Source organism: Styela clava, chromosome 9 (assembly GCF_964204865.1).
Source record: "Styela clava chromosome 9, kaStyClav1.hap1.2, whole genome shotgun sequence".
Taxonomy (NCBI): domain Eukaryota; kingdom Metazoa; phylum Chordata; class Ascidiacea; order Stolidobranchia; family Styelidae; genus Styela; species Styela clava.
Genome location: NC_135258.1, coordinates 12,679,034 through 12,696,856, shown reverse-complemented (window position 1 = coordinate 12,696,856; position 17,823 = coordinate 12,679,034). Strand labels below are relative to the sequence as shown.

Below are 17,823 nucleotides of genomic sequence, written 5' to 3'. Positions count from 1 at the left end.
TATTTTCGTTACCACTGTTTATTGTGATGTCACACACGTGTCTGTTACGTCCAACTACTTAGATTTCTAGTTAAATGTGTACGTACTTTGTTCGCATTCTGATAACATAATGTTGTTGTAATATTTCGCAAAGTTTGTAAATCAATTAGGACTCTGCTCAGCCTTAAAATATTCAAGCTCACTAACTACCGGTACCACTGTCTTCACGACCTCGCCTGGCCGCCAGGCTAGAGTTCGCAAAATCAATCCATTGAGATGCATAAACCGTAAATATATACTACTACGGCATAAACACCTCAATGACTAAAACGGAAGGCAGCCGTCACAAGATCTTTTTTTCTCTGATATAATGTGTCCAGAAGTATACGCACGAATTCCAAATTTGGTATATGTTCTGCTCAAAATAACTGGACGGCATGGGACAACTGATTATCCAATATACAGTCGAGGAATTAACGATATAGGTATTTCTCGCCCAATCAATATCGGGTTCATTGACAACGACCCGAGTAAATACCGTAAGGTGGCTTACAACCTGTCTTATCTGAGAATGCAAACAATTGGATATTTGTACGAATGCACCTCACAAACTTCCTTCTGGAATATGATAGAAAAATATTATAGATAATAAAGAATCGCCTGAATTCGAAAACATAGCACTGAAAAATAAGATTGGTAATGACGATACATCCGAAGTGCGAAGTACTGGAGATATCCCTTCGTTGAATAAAACTGGAAATACTATAGTCAACTGAAAGAACGATGCAGATGTGCTTGAAATACGGAAGCGGACAATTTATAAGAGCGGGCCATTAGAAGACGACAATTTTTTTCAGGGGCAAGCGATACAATATTTCGACGACGTACAATCAGAAACGCGTTTATTCACGAAGAAGCAAATAGGCTATGCGCTTGTTTTAAAATAAGCTGATTAGGAAATAACGAATAGAATGATTTGTGATTCGAGGTGCTTTGAATCATTTAGCCATGCCCAATCGCAATATTTGACTGATTAAGCATTTCGCTACTGGGTGCGGTGTTTACAGGGGCATGCCAAACTTTTCTGCTGCCTGGGGCGAGTTTCTGATAATGACGCCTCTTATATCTAACTTCAAAAATAATTGGGGGGAACAAACAAATTATAAATGTTGTTATGCATGAGGATAAATAAATTAAAGGTCAAGTAGTTTCATCAAATGAATCGTCAATCCGAGCAACAAATTCACATGTATAAGATCGATCTCATTTATTACCAAAAAGCAAGTCACCTATTTTTACATTGCTGTCAACAAATGTCTGAACGACAGCCTTTTTCGTCGGGAATTTCTCTTCGATGCTAATCAAAGATAAACCTGATAGGTGCTAATTTGGCATCGAAGACGTTTTGCACAAAAGTTCGTTCACTCTGTAATATGTCCAACCAAATGCCGTCTTCGGAGATGAATAACAATGATGTGCACTTTACTGAGTGTAATTTTGAGTGACAATTTTGCGCAACGGACGCAAGTCTGGCTCTAATGCCAAGAAGGTATTTTGGTACATATCCTAGAGAGAAAATAACTTTTGTATAAATCATCCTACATTTTTGAAACTTTTGGGTATAGGCATACAGAAACAGAATTTCAAGCCCAAACCAAATCAAATTATTTTTGTAGAAGTAATTATTAATTTATGGGTTCCATTTTTAGGGTCATCCTGACAAGTCTGAGTCTGTTACTGTATTGTTGTAGTTATTTGATTAGGCACTTCGCGTGATCTAGACTCTAGAGCAGCGTTTCCCAAACTTATTTGGCCACGGAACACTTACGCTTTTTATCTCGCCTCGCGGAACACCAAAAATGAAAGGGTGAAAATAGTGTAATTCGGCGGTTCCGAAAGGGTGCGCCTCGACGCACTAAAGTCGTCAAATACATCGCGAAAACTAATAGAATTGTGTTAAACATAACTAAAATATGAATGAATGTTTTACATATTGCAAATGCTCTGTATATGAATTAATATATATATTCATTTTTCCTTTCTATATCGTTAATTAACTTTCTATTACATAATGCCCCTGATGTTACGTAACAAAGGAGAAAGAAGTTCTCGCTGCAATTTTGCGAGCAGCAGACCTGCAGTTTATTTATCTGCCAAATCGAGTTTAGCGAACATGAGTAATTTTTTCTAGTAAAACTAGGCAGACATGGGGGACGAAGAGCTGACCTTTTATCTTTACATGTTTGCCTATAGTTTATAGCAAAACCAAAATGATTGGTGATAACTTGATAATGAACTAGTTACTAGACAGTAAACAAGCTAGGCGGAGGGTTAACAATAACGCCACTACCCTCAAATGGATAGGCCGACGGTGACGCGATATACTGAACGGTTGCCAGTTGGGCGACAACTTCACGATCGCAATAACATCAAATCGCGACATGGAAAAGTTATATGATATATTCAATCAGTGCGTTCCTTGAGCTTTTTTGTGATCATAAACAATCATGAGGCGACTCCTCCTTACCTATTTCTCAAGTTTTATTTTTCGTCGATATCTGATCATTTTGGCCAAGTTCTAAAAGCGAGCAGATAAGGATATTTTAGGAAAAAGATATATATATACAGCGTGACGTAATCCAAATTAACTCGGCATGTGACACAGTACCATTCAGGAATCGTTGGCGTAAGTCGGTTGATTTTCTCCGTTCCCTGTGCATGGGATCCCATAGCAGTGGATGTGATTTACCGGTACATATTTATCCCGGGGGAGAAGAAGGTCGATAAGACGGCCGAATCACGGCCTCTCGTCCGGTTACCAGTCCATGTCGGGTGTGAATTAGTTAGCCAGTTATTTGATTCAGATGGAGTGCTGTTATTGACAGCCTCTCGCGATGGATCAACTTGGAAATTTAGGTGTTCCCGTACTTATATTTTCAGTACTACTCAAGCGGAAAAGGAGTATACATGGCAATTTTGAAAAAAAATTGCATGATTTCCATAGCAACTTTATAGTCTTTTTAAAATGTACTCATCTTTTTAAGAGATGCAGCTGATTATAGATTTGGAATTTGATAGCGATAGGTCTTGAATTTGATACACAATTTCCCCACAGCCAATACGCACCACGCAAGATAATAATATGGTCCATGGCAGCATCAGCAAGACCCAATTTATAACTAAAACGGACATACATCATCAAGAATATTATCATTTACCATTTGAAAAAACTGTGGAATCAGGTAGTTTAACAACTAGGTCTTGTTTTTTTTGTTGATACTGCAAGATTAATTCAGTCTTACTTTTTGACTGCTCAAATTAGGAGTCAAATCCACCATAATATATCTACACAACATTTTACACTGTCAACAAAATCAGTAATTTAATATTAATTAAAAAAAAATTAAGTTTATTAAATATTGCTTAACAAGAAAATATTAATTAAAAGCAAATGTCTTTTGGCAGTGCGAAAATATCTATCACTGCATTAAGTCAAACTTTGCAAGGATATCAATAAACAGACAAGATATGAGCACAACGACATTGTCACTATTTTACTAATTTAACAAGTAATTTCATTTATATTATTTCAAACAATATTATGTGACAATAAAAACATACCAACAATTGAAAACCGGTGCTCACCAAACATGTTTTAGGGCATTTCTAAGGGTTTGGGCTTGTTTCCAGTGAGAGGAACCCTTCTCTATCAATGAGATATCTTCAAGTAAAGTTTCACTTTGAGAGAACCAGTTCGGTGCTACGAACAGTGTTCAATTGTTAGGTTTCATGTTAACTGCTATTTACTGATATCTATATCACAAATATAAACGATGATTACTTGCAACACTTCTATTAGTAAGCATTTCACTTGAAATTGGAAGCTTGGGATTTTGCATTGAGCCATGTTGCTCAGGTTGTTTTCCCATTTTAGGAGGCCAGCATGGTCACACCACATGGTCATGTTCATTCACAAAAAAGAAAATATTCATAACTAGGGCTTCAGACTCTGGCAAGATATCATTGATGTTGGAATCAGAATTGTAATTTCACTTACCTCGAAGTTGGGAGTTTAAAGGGTTGGCTGATAATTAAAGTCAAAATTTCCAATAGAAATTCAAGAAGCATTGATTTGACAAAACATTTCCAGCCGATAATTAAATAGGGCTTGCATACACCAAAGTTGTTAAAATTGAAAAACTGCATGCTGAGCAGTAATAATGGTAAATGACGCTGTGCTTGCAGATGTGAAGAATGAACACCATCATAAATGTTGCCGGAATAGTTCATACTATATATTGATTTTTCACAGTGTTATTCAGTCATATACTTGATGTATTATAATTGTTAGATATAGATATATCATAATCTCCATCACCAATGAATAGTCCTTTTCAGAATTAATGACCAATTGACTGTCACGTATAGTTTCTTCATGTCGTTCCAGAGACAACACATCAGATAGACAAATCAGACGCAATCAACACTTTGAAAAAAGATCAAACATTTTTCCTGCACTGCTGTGATGTTTTAAGCGAGTTGTACAGTCCAGAATGCTATCTGGCTTCATACAATACAACAGGATAATCAAAGTGAAGTCTGGCAATTTTCAAAGGTACTTCACCCTAAAAATGTTAAAAATAAAATTTCAGAACTTGAGCTGGATACAGTGTACAGATTACAAGCTCTTTGCTTTGACTACTGTCATAAAAGTCGCAGTGCATGTGTGTCTGGGATCAATCTGATTTTCCATTTCCTACACATGCCAAGCACTACCGATATAATGATAGATAACTGGGTTCGGAAAACAAGTGCCATCTATTATCTCTCAAATATTATGTTAATGGGAATAAAAGGTTAATGATAAAAATATGAGGTTATGTTGGCACATCCCCAAAATTATGCGATAGAAAATGGTCCGAACAGTTCTAGTGCACAAAGTCTGATTGGGTATAAACAATATCCAGCAACAAAAATACCACTTCTACTTGCCTGTAAACATACCTTCTACAGGCATTTGAAGCCAGGTAAAATGGAGATTAGTAGGAGAAGAAGCATACTATGTGCGCCATGCAGGAATTATCAAATATATATTCATATTTCCCACTATGCATAACAGATTCATATTAAAATAGGAGCTGAAATGATAAGATAAAAGAACCAATAAAATTAAGACAAACTTACCTGCGGAGTGAGACCTGTTTTAATTTTTTTTAGTTTTCTCTTCTTTCCAGATTTCGAACGAACTTCACAGTAGAATTCATTAGCAAGTTGACCATCTTCATCAAAATACTTTGAGCTATAAAAAATTTGAATTGATTAGAAATATGATAATAGGAAGAAACTGATCAATACATAATACCGGTAGTATTACAATTTCATTTATAACAATATGATGGCGAATTCAATATTTTTAAACTTGTATGCCTTTTTCAGCAATATTTTGCTGTTTGTGAGCGAATCACTGATAAATCTGCGTTTTTCGGCTTATTATCAATCCTTTCTACAGTACGGCACACTATCCAAATTCCAAGAATTTCCCTCTATTTGGTACAATAAAACAAACACTCCATGTGTCTCACAAACGAGGGGCGTCTGGCACCACGTCATATGCATCATATCACGCCATGCTTGTCTTAACAATAATCTGAAATAATCGTGGCCGCCATGTGACCAAAATTGCCATTTTTTGCTAAACACTCTTGAATTGAAATGAAAATTTTTTTTCCTTCTGTAAATCAGATAATTTTTTTTCAAGGAATTTAATGATGACGTTATTAGATTGCGCTTTTTTGTAGTATTTTGCGCAACTTCATTATAAAGCATTTTTACCGATATTGAGAGACAACAATGTCCAGAGGTCTCCCAAAGGAAGGGTGTCTGATCATCGGTAAATTGGGTTTCTCTGAAACGAGACAATGTGGCTCGATCTGTATAGTGTGCCCTACTGTTTAACGAAAGGCTGAAAGGGTGAATTAAGTGTAAAAGTGTCATATTAAGAAATAATTTGGGCTTCGCATCCCAAAATTTCGGGCGGGATGAAGTTCTTGCAATGCGGTTTGAAGCTATGAAGAACCCTTATTTATGTATCTGTATAACTGATAAATGAAATAATTTGTTTTTGATTTGTTAGTTTAGTAACTGTTGCCATTCCTGTTTTTAGGTTTAGAAATACCTTGATCTTGTTAAGACAAACGCCGTGGCCTTCACAGCTATTCCTTGGTGTTTGGATAATGTGCCCTTCGATGATCCTGAGTCAGAATCTGATCCAGTTATATAACTATAACTTTTTTGTGCCATCTTCGTTGCAGTGGCACCCATTTTTGTTATCAGTCAATGCCCAAACGCGCGACCTATATCAAACTTGCAAAACCAAGGCAATCTCCCTTAACGAACTACCAACACTTCAATAACAAAACGCAGAAACGGCTTTGCGTACACAGATACCAGCAACTCAAGTTCAGCTGATCGGAAAACAGTAGTCATGACGTAATGTTGATCAATTTTCATTTCATCCTTGTCACGTGACCCAAAAATGAATGAATTTGTTCCTCTCAGCTCCCCCAGTACAGACTAGTATAAACGTAAATAAATAATAATATAATAACAAATATTGAAAAAAACTAGGATAATACGACCCAATTATACCAAGTCTAGAAAGCTATATGTACATGAGCTATAATCTAAACAAAAATAAAATACAGTATATATTTACTGTATATATAAACACCACCATCTAAATAGTGTGTAACCACGTATGTTAGTCGTTGGTAACCACAGATGATAATGCTATGGGGTCTGGAGAGTAACAAAATAGTTATAATAAATCAATAAATGTTTATAGTTTGAGCTCGATTGTTAAATAATTCTGAATACGAACCTTATTGAATTTTTCAGATAAAACCCATCAACAGTAATATTTTCTTTGTCTCTCTTTCTGCAGACTCACATTACGAGGCGTGTTTGGCAATAACATAAACAATTGGAATATAGGTTATGGAAATATGAGCTGAATTATTACGTTTTAAAACACAACATGATTTATTTTTTTTGGAAAATTTATTGGTTGTAGAAAACGTGAAAAGAAAAGGTCCTCCTTGGCATATGGCTCAGTACGAGAATGTCGTGTTGTAACAACGCGCAACTTTCAGACAGCATCAATAGATAATTAACAATTTAGTTTTGACAAAATGCATTTGGTAATTTCAATTATAGTATCAGTATTTATTTATAGATAACATTAAAGAAGCATGATATTTTTGAATCGACTCGCCATGCATGGTTTGATTTGCACATGGGGCGCTAAAGACCCGTTGCTAAGCAACAATACATGACAATCCAGTCAACGTTCGTTTCTGTGCGTTTACAATGCTTTGCTCGTGTTACCATTTATCACAGTAGAAAAGTCTTATATTGGGTACGTTTGTAAATTCTTCCGTGCCGGATGTAATAGAAAATAATACTACATGAGTTACAATAATACAAAATTAGCGGAATTCCGGTTGATAAGACGTAACTTGGCTAGAGTTCAACAGTTTGCAGTCTCAGGCAGTCTTGAGAATCGATCTTTTAGCCGGGATACAAAGAATTTCTTTTGATTCAACACTTATATAGTTAGTTAATCCTATTTCGTTTAAATATGTATAGATTTGCTTAGACTTTGTTACAAGAATATATTTTGTAAATAATACTATAATGTTATATATCACATCTTATGGCTGTATGGGGTATGTGATCAAAGTATAACTTCATTAGACCTACGTGTCTGTTTTTTTTTTCAATCAGTTATTATCAGACTACAAAGAATAGAACTCGATAATCAGGTTTTTTTAGCACAATTTTAACCCACCTTTTAGCACTATTGCTAGCTATAATAAATGTGATTTATGTCTTGTTACCAAGTTATTATCTAGTCTCTGAAAGTGTAACAAGCAACCTTTTAAGTGAGATGGTCCATCAAAATACTTTAAAAGTGTGAAATTGGCATAATATTTAACTTTTAAAATTATATAAGAAAGATTGTTTAAAAAATTATTTAAGAAATATGGAATTGAATAAATTTGACATAAAAGAATGTGCATACTACAGTACTATAATCTTTGAATATTTTTAGCAATAGGTTGCTGTAACTAAAATTAAATATGGCTGAAACAGCAACTGGTGAACCAGATGTTCCTAACAACCAAAGAGAGCTTCAAATACAGAATGCCAAAGCTTATTTACTAAAAACAAGCACAAAGTCCAACACAAACCTATACGATCATTTATCTCGAGTATTAACAAAAGTATTAGATGAAAGGCCGGAAAATGTTGCCGACATATTTGAAGATGTATCAAGGCGTGTGAAGCGTGAAAAATTTGTTTCAAATGTGGACGCTGTTCGTGATGAATTTGAACCTAGTACTGAGTTTGCGCTCGCAGAGATTCAAAAACCTCTTTTTGAAAGAAGCGGTGATGCTGATGACCAAATGGAAGCTGAAGAAGAGGTTGAAACCCCACTCCCAAATCTTATGGAACTTGCATACAACTTCGAACAAGCTGGAATCGGGCTCGGCTCAGAAGAAATGTATAGAGTATATCTTGCATTGAAACAACTTGTTGACACATACCCACTCCAAACTGTCAGATTTTGGGGAAAGATTCTTGGCTCAGATGCAAACTACTTTGTTGCTGAAGTTCAATATCGAGAAGGGGAGGAAGAAGAAGAAGAGGAGGAAGAAAAACAGGATGATGAAGAGAAAGAAGAAGAAAAAGACGATGAAGATGAGGAAGGAGAAGGCGGTGAGGAAGATGAAGTTCCAAAACCTGACTACAAACCCCCTCCTGTTATTCCAAAAGAAGATAACAGGACAGGCACCAACAAATATGTCTATTTTGTTTGTAATGAACCAGGAAAACCATGGACAAAACTTCCTCCAGCTACTCCTGCGCAGCTCAGCACTGGCAGAAAAATCAAGAAGTTCTTTACTGGAAAATTAGATGCCCCAGTTGTTAGTTATCCACCTTTTCCAGGCAATGAGGCCAATTATCTCAGAGTTCAAGTTGCAAGAATCAGTGCTGGCACTCAAGTTAGCCCCGCAGGTTTTTATCAATTTGATGATGAAGAGGAAGAAGAAGAGGAGGGCGAAGGTCGCACAGATTTTGTAGAAAACCCTGACTTTGAAGGTGTTGCGCTTCGTGATCTTGTTGACCCATCACTTTCCAACTGGGTTCATCATGTACAACATATTCTTCCTCAAGGAAGATGCACTTGGTTCAATCCAGTCCAAAAGAATGAAGATGAATTCGAGGATGAGGAAGAAGAAGAGGAAAGGGAAGAGCCAGATGAACCTGAACCAGAAGTTGGTCCTCCTCTACTAACACCACTTTCTGAAGACGTGGAATTTGATGGCATTCCACCATGGTCTGCATCTCTAACCTCACATTTAGTTCCTCAGCATGCAGTTGCAACACTTCGATCAAACCTCTGGCCTGGAGCATTCGCGTTCTCGAATGGCAAAAGATTTGAAAATGTCTACATCGGATATGGACATAAATATGGTGCAAGCAATTACAGTCCCACACCACCACCACAAGTACAAAAAGAATACCCAAGCGGGGCTGAAATTACTGAAGCCGAAGATCCTACAGTTGAAGAAGAAGCGGCTTTGAAAGCAGCACAAGAGGAAGCAATGCAACAAGCTGAAGATATGGAGGAGATGGAAGAAGAGGAGGATGAGGATGACGAATAAACTTTTAATGAATCTTAGATAGCTTTGAGCTGCTATCCCATATCCAATTGGACATATCATCCTTATTTTTATTATTCAACAACTTTTTTAAAAAAAAGTCTTTAATGCTTTGTAAATAAAAATATATGTTTATAAAATTATTTGTTATGATTTATATTACTGTGGTTGCAGCATACCGACGCCAAACTGTGTGGTATTCATTTGAATAACTGAATTTGATGACATGTCTCGTTATCACCAAACTATGTATAGAAAAGCTTCGGAGCGTTTATTCCAGACTCAAGATGGATATTTAGAAAAGAAAAAAACTGTAATGACATCAGAATTAAAGTTTGGTATTTTCTGTGAATGCATTTTTAAATCTTCTCTCCAAGCAAGGCTCTGTTTAAGCACTCATTCAGTCAGAGAATAATAGTGGATTTTGGGAGAAACTGGATCTTTAGGATGACGAATGATTGCGAAAACACATGATATGATCATAATTGAAACTCTACAATCACGCCCACTATCTAGGCCAGGGTTGGGCAGTTGTTCTGGTTTGCAGACCACACTAGTTAGCAGAGGGCCACTTTTTAATGTTATTAATACAGTGTTTTAATTATTTCACGATTTGAATTCGGTATAATATTTGAAAACAACATGTATCAGTTTTATTTTATCCCGGATTGATTTGAAACTACTGTCAGTCATCAAGTTTTATTTGTTTTCGAAGTATTTGCTTGAGGTGGGGAAAATCCACTTCAGACTTTGATGTAAATAGTTCTTTTCAGTACAGATAAATGTATATCTACATGCAATCTAAAATTAACCGTCAAACTCAGTGTTTCTGAACAAGGCTCTGCAAGAAGCTAATAATGTGTGGGAAGAACAAAACTTTCCCAATTTAGCATATCCCACCAAATTTATTACATCTCAAGTAAGGTGGGGGGGTATCAACAAATGAATTATCTTACTTAAAACACAACAACACACATTCAATGTACTGTGCACATATTTCATCAAAATTCTTTATTTATTTTCCAGTGTGTATAAGAGAGCACAAATTCTCTACATAAACAATAACACAAAAATATAGTGCAAAACTTATATTATTCTAGAATGAAACAACAATTTCCATCCAACGATAAAATCTATAAATACAGTGAATAAAATTCAATGAAGTTCACTTTCAATAGTATTGATATTACACACAGTAAAATTGCATATATCTTCTATACTGTGGAAAAATCATGTATGAGGCTTTTTGTGAAGTAATTCAAGCTACAATTCTTCTTTTATATAGCTTTTCATATATCTTTCATGCTCCAAATCACATACTTTATGACAATCTTCAAGTTTTTCATGAAGCTTTTTGTATACAACGGAGTCTTTGTTAAAGTCACAAAAATAACAATCCAACCCAAATGGCCTAATTATATTTTCATTCAGCGTAAACGAGATAAACAAATTTTTGTCTTGTACAGATTCATACAAAACAATCGCCAAATTTCCAGAAAACGGGCTGATTTTGCCTGTTCTGAATGTTCTATTTTTATGTGCATCGAAATTGTGTGCCTTCAGATGCCTATCCTCTTGATAAAATTCGAGCAAGCTAACAAGTGGGATTAAAGTTTCAGCATGTCCAAATCGTAGTGTTGCTTGCATTTTACCAGGCACTCTCTGGGCTATTCTATCTGTTATGTTTTGGAGTAATATGCAAGATTGCTCAACATTGACTGCATATCCATGACCTGTTTTGTAATAATGCTTCAAATCTGATGCATATTCCAACACTGGAATATCTTTGTTATTGAAGAGCTGGCACCAGACAGAATTTCCATAAATAGCCATCTCAAAAGCACACAATTGATAAATATGGTAAAGTTCTTTTCTATCTTCTATGCCAGAAATATCATCAAGTACTTCATTCATTTGCTTAGATTTAAAGTAGCTTTGAAATTCATGCTCGGCAGTTTCATTTTTGTTCACTGTATGAACATATTTTTGACACTGATCAAAAAAACGCAGGAGACCATCTTCGATTCGAACTGAAATATTTGCATATCTAATAGAATCATGCTCATCTTTCTGATTGTTTTCAGGCAAAACTTTTTCTTCTTTGTATTGTATACTTTGATGATTAGAATTACTCGTTCCATTATTGTTAGCAAGTCTAATAGCATTTAAAAACGCTTTAGCAGTAGCTAAAACCCTCACTTTGCTGCTTGTCATTATCATTAAATCTCTTTGATTTTGTGAACCATGTTTTGCCAAGACTTTATGCCAAAGTTCTGGCATCATTAAAAAATATTTGAAACCGAGCGTGATTTGCTCATTCCAGCCAAGTGATGATAAAAGGTAATTGGAATGTTCTTCAAATTGATTTTTCCATCTTAATATAGAATTTCTTGCCGAATTTGAAAGTTTAAGATCAATGGACTTTTCTATGATTTCCTGGTATTTGACACCAGCAACTTTGAAAATTTTCATGAGCTTGACACTTGGAAATCGTGTTCCATGCCGCAATGTAGCATCAATGAGTACTGGCCTCAAGTGCGTTGGGATATTTGCCTGGATCCATGGCAAAGAATTCTCAATGGATATCCTATGTGCATAAGTTGTTTTAGTTGCAAAATGTGACTGGATACTTGTATCAGTAAAATCTTTATGTGTTGCATAGACAATTTTAGAAACCAATAACAACCCCACACACATTGTTTGCAAAATCATTTTGAACTCAAAGCCTGACACAAACTATGGTAAGAATGTTTTCCCTAAATAAGTGAATAGCATAAGTCTGTGGACAATAGAGAAAAAAAATTAATTGGATGCCGGATCATAATGAAAAAGAACACAAATAAATAATGTCAGCTGGTTGCAGAATCTTAAAAAGCCATATGCAAGAACCTTTATTAACTACTAATGTCTACAGTATATCTGTATTTAACAGACATAAAGGCTGTTGGGTGTAAAAATATCAGGCAACAGTTTTTACTTCACCGTGGCATCTGTGCATAAACCTTTCTTTAACAAAATTCTGAAACTAGATAGTCGAACACAAACTATAGGGAGACTCATCAGTCAGATGAATCATTCAATTACAGTTTATATATTTCTCGCCATTGTAGTCAGCCGCCCCCCAAACAAACATCTTTCGCGATCTCGTGTGGACAGCATTCGCCGAACGTCAATATTATCCTAAGTTAGTCGTTGTCCTAAAACCACCAAACGGTAAATCCCCATATCGTCCAAACACCAAGCTGCAATGAGAACGAATTAAATTTGCGGTGGCGCGGTACGGTACGTAAAACGAATCTCTCAGTGCCTGCTAAAACCTGTCTATTCGCCGCTCTCCTGGTTCAAAGGCATTTGTTCTCAGTGATTGACGAGAATGGCTGGTTCATCGCGTAGTATGGTATGGAAATTCTTTGAAGTTGTAAAAGAAGATGAATGTAAAGTGTAAATGCGAGCTGTGTGGTGACATCATGTCCAGAAGGGGGGAAATTCTCAAAATCGTTCACTACCTCGAATTGAAAAAAAAAAACTTGAAATCTACCACCCAAAAGATTTTGAGGCAGAAAAGAGAAAACTTCGAGAGGAAGAGGCCAAAAGGCACACAAGTACAAGTGTTGAGACGTACTTTAAACGATTCCAGTCGAAATCTAGAGTAACAAACCGCGATCGTAAATCACAGCTCAGCGTAGAAGAAGCTTTTCCAATATCTAAATTGTGGAATATAAACATCTCTGGATAGGATAGGATAGGATTTACATATTTATCCCGGGGGAGAGGAAAGCCCATAAGACGGCTTATCCATATGGCGAACCACGGCCTCTCGTCCGGTTACCATTCCAAGTCGGGTATGGGATTAGTTTTACTGTATTGTTTGTTTTCGGAAGCATGGACTTGGTGGTAGAGGAAGCCGTAACCGACTAGCGGTTACGTGAACCACCCAACGACGGCGAGGAGTCCAGCAATCCTCTCGCACATAACCATCCCTGCATGGGATTCGAACCTGCGAACCCACGCAGAATAGTTAGAGGTGCGGTGGCGAGCGTATTCCTAACGCTTAGCCCGTTGAGCCACACCGCCGCGCCGTTATACACCGCCGTTATACACCGACTAATTGGAGAAATGATAGCATCAGACTGTCAGCCGTTCTCAACAGTCGAAGACGTAGGCTTTAGACATTTAATCAGCCATACAAAACCCAGGTACAATATCCCTAGTCACACATATTTTTCCGAAACTGTGATTTCGTCAATCCATAAACCTGTGCGAGAGAAAGTACAAATGATCATCCATCCAGCATGCAAAGAATATAAGTTTTACGTGCGACATATGGACAAGCATAAATAACACGTCGTTTCTAAGTATTGCTGCTCCCGGATTCCGTCAATTTATAAATCTGTTCGAGAATAGTGCAAATGATCATCCAGCATACAGAGAATATAAGTTTTATGAGCGACATATGGACAGGCATAAATAACATGCCGTTTCTAAGTAATACTGCCACCGGACTCCGTCAATTTATAAATCTGTTCGAGAATAGTTTATAATGATCATCCAGCATGTAGAGAATATAAGTTTTACGAGCGACATATGGACAAGCATAAATAACACGTCGTTACTAAGTATTGCTGCCCCCGGATTCCGTCAATTTATAAATCTGTTCGAGCATAGTGCAAATGATCATCCAGCATGCAGAGAATATAAGTTTTATGAGCGACATATGGACAGGCATAAATACCGTAACATACCGTTTCTAAGTAATACTGCCCCCGGATTCCAGCAATTAATAAATCTGTTCGAGAATAGTTTCTAATGATCATCCAGCATGCAGAGAATATAAGTTTTACGAGCGACATATGGACAGGCTTAAATAACACGTCGTTTCTAAGTAATACTGCCCCCGCGTTCCGTCAATTTATAAAACTGTTCGAGAATAGTGCAAATGATCATCCAGCATGCAGAGAAGATAAGTTTTACGAGCGACATATTGACAAGCATACACAAGTAACACAACACGCCGATTCTAAGTATTATTGCACCCGGATTCCGTCAATTTATAAATCTGTTCGAGAATAGTGCAAATGATCATCCAGCATGCATAGAATATAAGTTTTACGAGCGACATATGGTCAAGCATAAATAACACGCCGTTTCTAAGTATTACTGCTCATACGCTCGATAAAAATTTCCAAGGTAACGTCGTTGTACTAAGCACAATTCATTTTCCGGATTGTCATACTTCTGCAAATATTATTTATCAGGTAGGCTATAAATTCCCCATTCCAAGCTACAAAGTTCAAGTCTTTGCGCGAGACAACGGATCAAATACCGTCAGAGGTAGGCTACAGCGGACACGGGTTATGATGCTCCGCCTTGTTTTCTGGACTTACTCCAGCTAGTCCTTAAAGATTCTATTTTGGAGCAAGATGTGGTTAAAGAATTGCTTGAGTTATGTAAAAGAATCGTTAGTCATTCACCGCTGGCTGATACCAAACTTACCGAACTTCAAAGGCTGCATGGTTGGCCAGTAGTATATATATGTCGAACACAACTTCACAGACTTTACTGTTGTTTTTGATAATTTGCGAATGCAATCAGCATTTCGAGTACATGTACCCACACTACTTGCATTTTGAAATTTGGATTTCATCAATATTACGTAAGTCAGTACGTGTATGTGAGTATTATACGAAACAGCGATGATCAGCGAAACATGACTGTATTCCTCATATCAATGCTCGCAAGTAGATTGTTCTTCCTCGTATTAGAAGTGAATAAGATATGATTTATTTGATTAGCTTTTATCATTGGCAGCTTTCGTTTATGTTCTTTAGCTTCCTAAATAGGCAACCCTAGTGATTTCCCTACATTCCCCAGATGTGACGCCAGACTTCAATACCTAACTTCGGTGAAATTGTCTTTGAATATTCAGAAAATGGCATATTTATCAGTGTAGAGTAGATGGTCTGTCATATACATAACACATTTTTATAAGTTGCAAATAGTTTCATCGCTATTGGCAAAATATTTACCACCCTCTAAATTTCGAAACACAACCCCCCAATAATGAAAATATATATATATCGACTGCGATATATATCAGCTTCTCCTATCAAATCCTTCACCTAAATATATCTAAATCAATATGGGAATACTTATATTTTGACTAACACTAGATATGAAAGAAGCCTGCCTGGTGGAATGCCTTAAAATTCATCTCACTAATTTCTAGTATACGCCTGACAAAAAGTACGAGTTTAAAAATAAATATTTTTACAAATCTTTATAAGGTATTGAAATAATAACTATATATCTGTTGTTATGACTCACGCAGCGTAGGTAGCCATTACTTTCAATTATTTCATTTCCTACTAAGCTGAAATGTGGGTGGAGTTTTTTCGTTCCACGCTCCACGTACTGCTTTAACCATAAACAAGAACAATCCTTTCGAAACTTCAATGGTCATCTTAGAATTTAGATGGTGTTTCAAATGTTTATTGTTCGTTGTTGACATCAGCAAAACGTCAGTAAACATTTATATAGCGAATCTGAACAATCACTACATTTCTATTGACATTGGGGGAAAATGTACATTTTGAGTTGAACCTATGTGGCCTATTTTCGAGTAAATAAATCTATGCATTGGTATCAAAAATCTGCGCATTGGAGTATTATTTTTCGCATAATATATTCTGTATATCAAAGTCTCAAGCATTCGGAATGTTCAAGAGGAGGCCGAGATTGGAGAATCAACCTATAAGATCCAATATTTTCATTCCGAGTTCAGATTTATAGTGAGATGTAAGGAGTTTTCTAGAAGCCATTCTTTTATTTTTAGGAATTCCTTCGATGCTCTCAACCCAATTTGGGTTTTTTATTATTCACAGCACGCTTTCATATAACATTCGTACAATTCTTTTAGAATTCGGTTGTAATTTTTGCTGAGATTGCGACAGTATTTTAAGGGTTATATCCATAGATATCTGTAAATATTGCTATATAAGTTTAATATGAAAGCAAACTTCCAACAAGCAGTGACTCAATAGCACGAGTTGTTTTCTACGAAAAGGAGCTCTATGTATTAGCATATTTCTGTATAGAAAGGCCGAGTTGTCTGCATGATGATTTGGATGTATACCAAAAAAAAAAAATAGAAAGAAATAAAACATATTTTGGAAAGATGCAAACAATTAATTTTAGCTATCATGCGAGAATATAGGGAGAACACGGTCTTGATCTTACTGCGTATTTTATGCAAACGATTCGACTTTCAAGCAAGCTCTGATATTCAGGCTTGTCCATGGGACACATTTTTCTGTCCCATTCCCATCCCATAGAAATTATGCCTGTCCCATCCCATCAGCGAAGTACAACAAATTTATAGATTTTATCAACGATTACACTGACAATAAAAAATTGGTAAATTTTGACTTTTCCTTATAACCATCAGCAAATATATACCTTAGTTTTCACACCAACTTCATTTTCTAAACAAGCGAAATATTACAGTTCATTACTATAAAAGAAATAAATTACTTTTTAAAGCTTTTGAAGAAAATAAAAATACATTTTCAAAATTCATAAAACATTATTGATCAAAAATTGAATAAAGAACCTAATCACACTATAACACTTTCACGCCCGAAGGACTAAGTTGTATATACTTATCGCTTTGTGTGAAAACTTTCACTTGAATCGTTTTTTGTTTTAATTTTTAAATTTTCACTTCATTGGACGCGAAATGGACGTGTCCTTTGTCCTGTCCGATATCCATTTTGTTATTATGCTATTGTTGTAGTTGGAATTCTTCTTTTTGTTGTGAAAAAAAATCGCGTTTCTCATTAACTACAAGACCAATTGCTTTTGCTTTGATTAGTTTCAAAGACTTGTGTGGTCTTTATGGAATTATTCATTCCAAAATTTTTTACTCTTAACTATATGCACATATATATTTGAGTTTTTACACCAACTTCATCTTGCAGTCAAGCGAAAAATTACAGCTTATAGTTAGAGAAAAATAAATTAGTTTTCAAAATTGTTGATAAAAAAAAACACACTTCTCTTATTTTTAACATCCATAAAACAGTATTCATCAAAAAATAAATGAAGAATCTAATTATAT

General features: G+C 35.9%; 3 protein-coding genes across 3 annotated transcripts; 1 reads left to right on the top strand and 2 right to left on the bottom strand.

The window, feature by feature from the left end:
• Window positions 1-3,334: 3,334 nt before the first annotated feature.
• LOC120339717 (tumor suppressor candidate 2-like) lies at window positions 3,335-6,502 on the bottom strand. Its single transcript, XM_039407906.2, has 3 exons — window positions 6,155-6,502; window positions 5,164-5,278; window positions 3,335-4,604 (listed from the first exon to the last, which is right to left on the bottom strand). Exons 1-3 carry the CDS (start codon window positions 6,298-6,300, stop codon window positions 4,536-4,538), a joined length of 330 nt encoding a protein of 109 aa, XP_039263840.1. The 5' UTR covers window positions 6,301-6,502; the 3' UTR covers window positions 3,335-4,535.
• A 1,562-nt stretch (window positions 6,503-8,064) lies between these two features.
• LOC120339023 (radial spoke head protein 4 homolog A-like) lies at window positions 8,065-9,850 on the top strand. The gene has a single exon (XM_039407065.2). The coding sequence runs from the start codon at window positions 8,121-8,123 to the stop codon at window positions 9,708-9,710; it is 1,590 nt and encodes a 529-aa protein (XP_039262999.2). The 5' UTR covers window positions 8,065-8,120; the 3' UTR covers window positions 9,711-9,850.
• An 853-nt stretch (window positions 9,851-10,703) lies between these two features.
• LOC120339681 (multiple inositol polyphosphate phosphatase 1-like) lies at window positions 10,704-13,947 on the bottom strand. The gene has a single exon (XM_039407853.2). The coding sequence runs from the start codon at window positions 12,417-12,419 to the stop codon at window positions 10,971-10,973; it is 1,449 nt and encodes a 482-aa protein (XP_039263787.2). The 5' UTR covers window positions 12,420-13,947; the 3' UTR covers window positions 10,704-10,970.
• Between the last annotated feature and the right edge of the window lie 3,876 nt (window positions 13,948-17,823).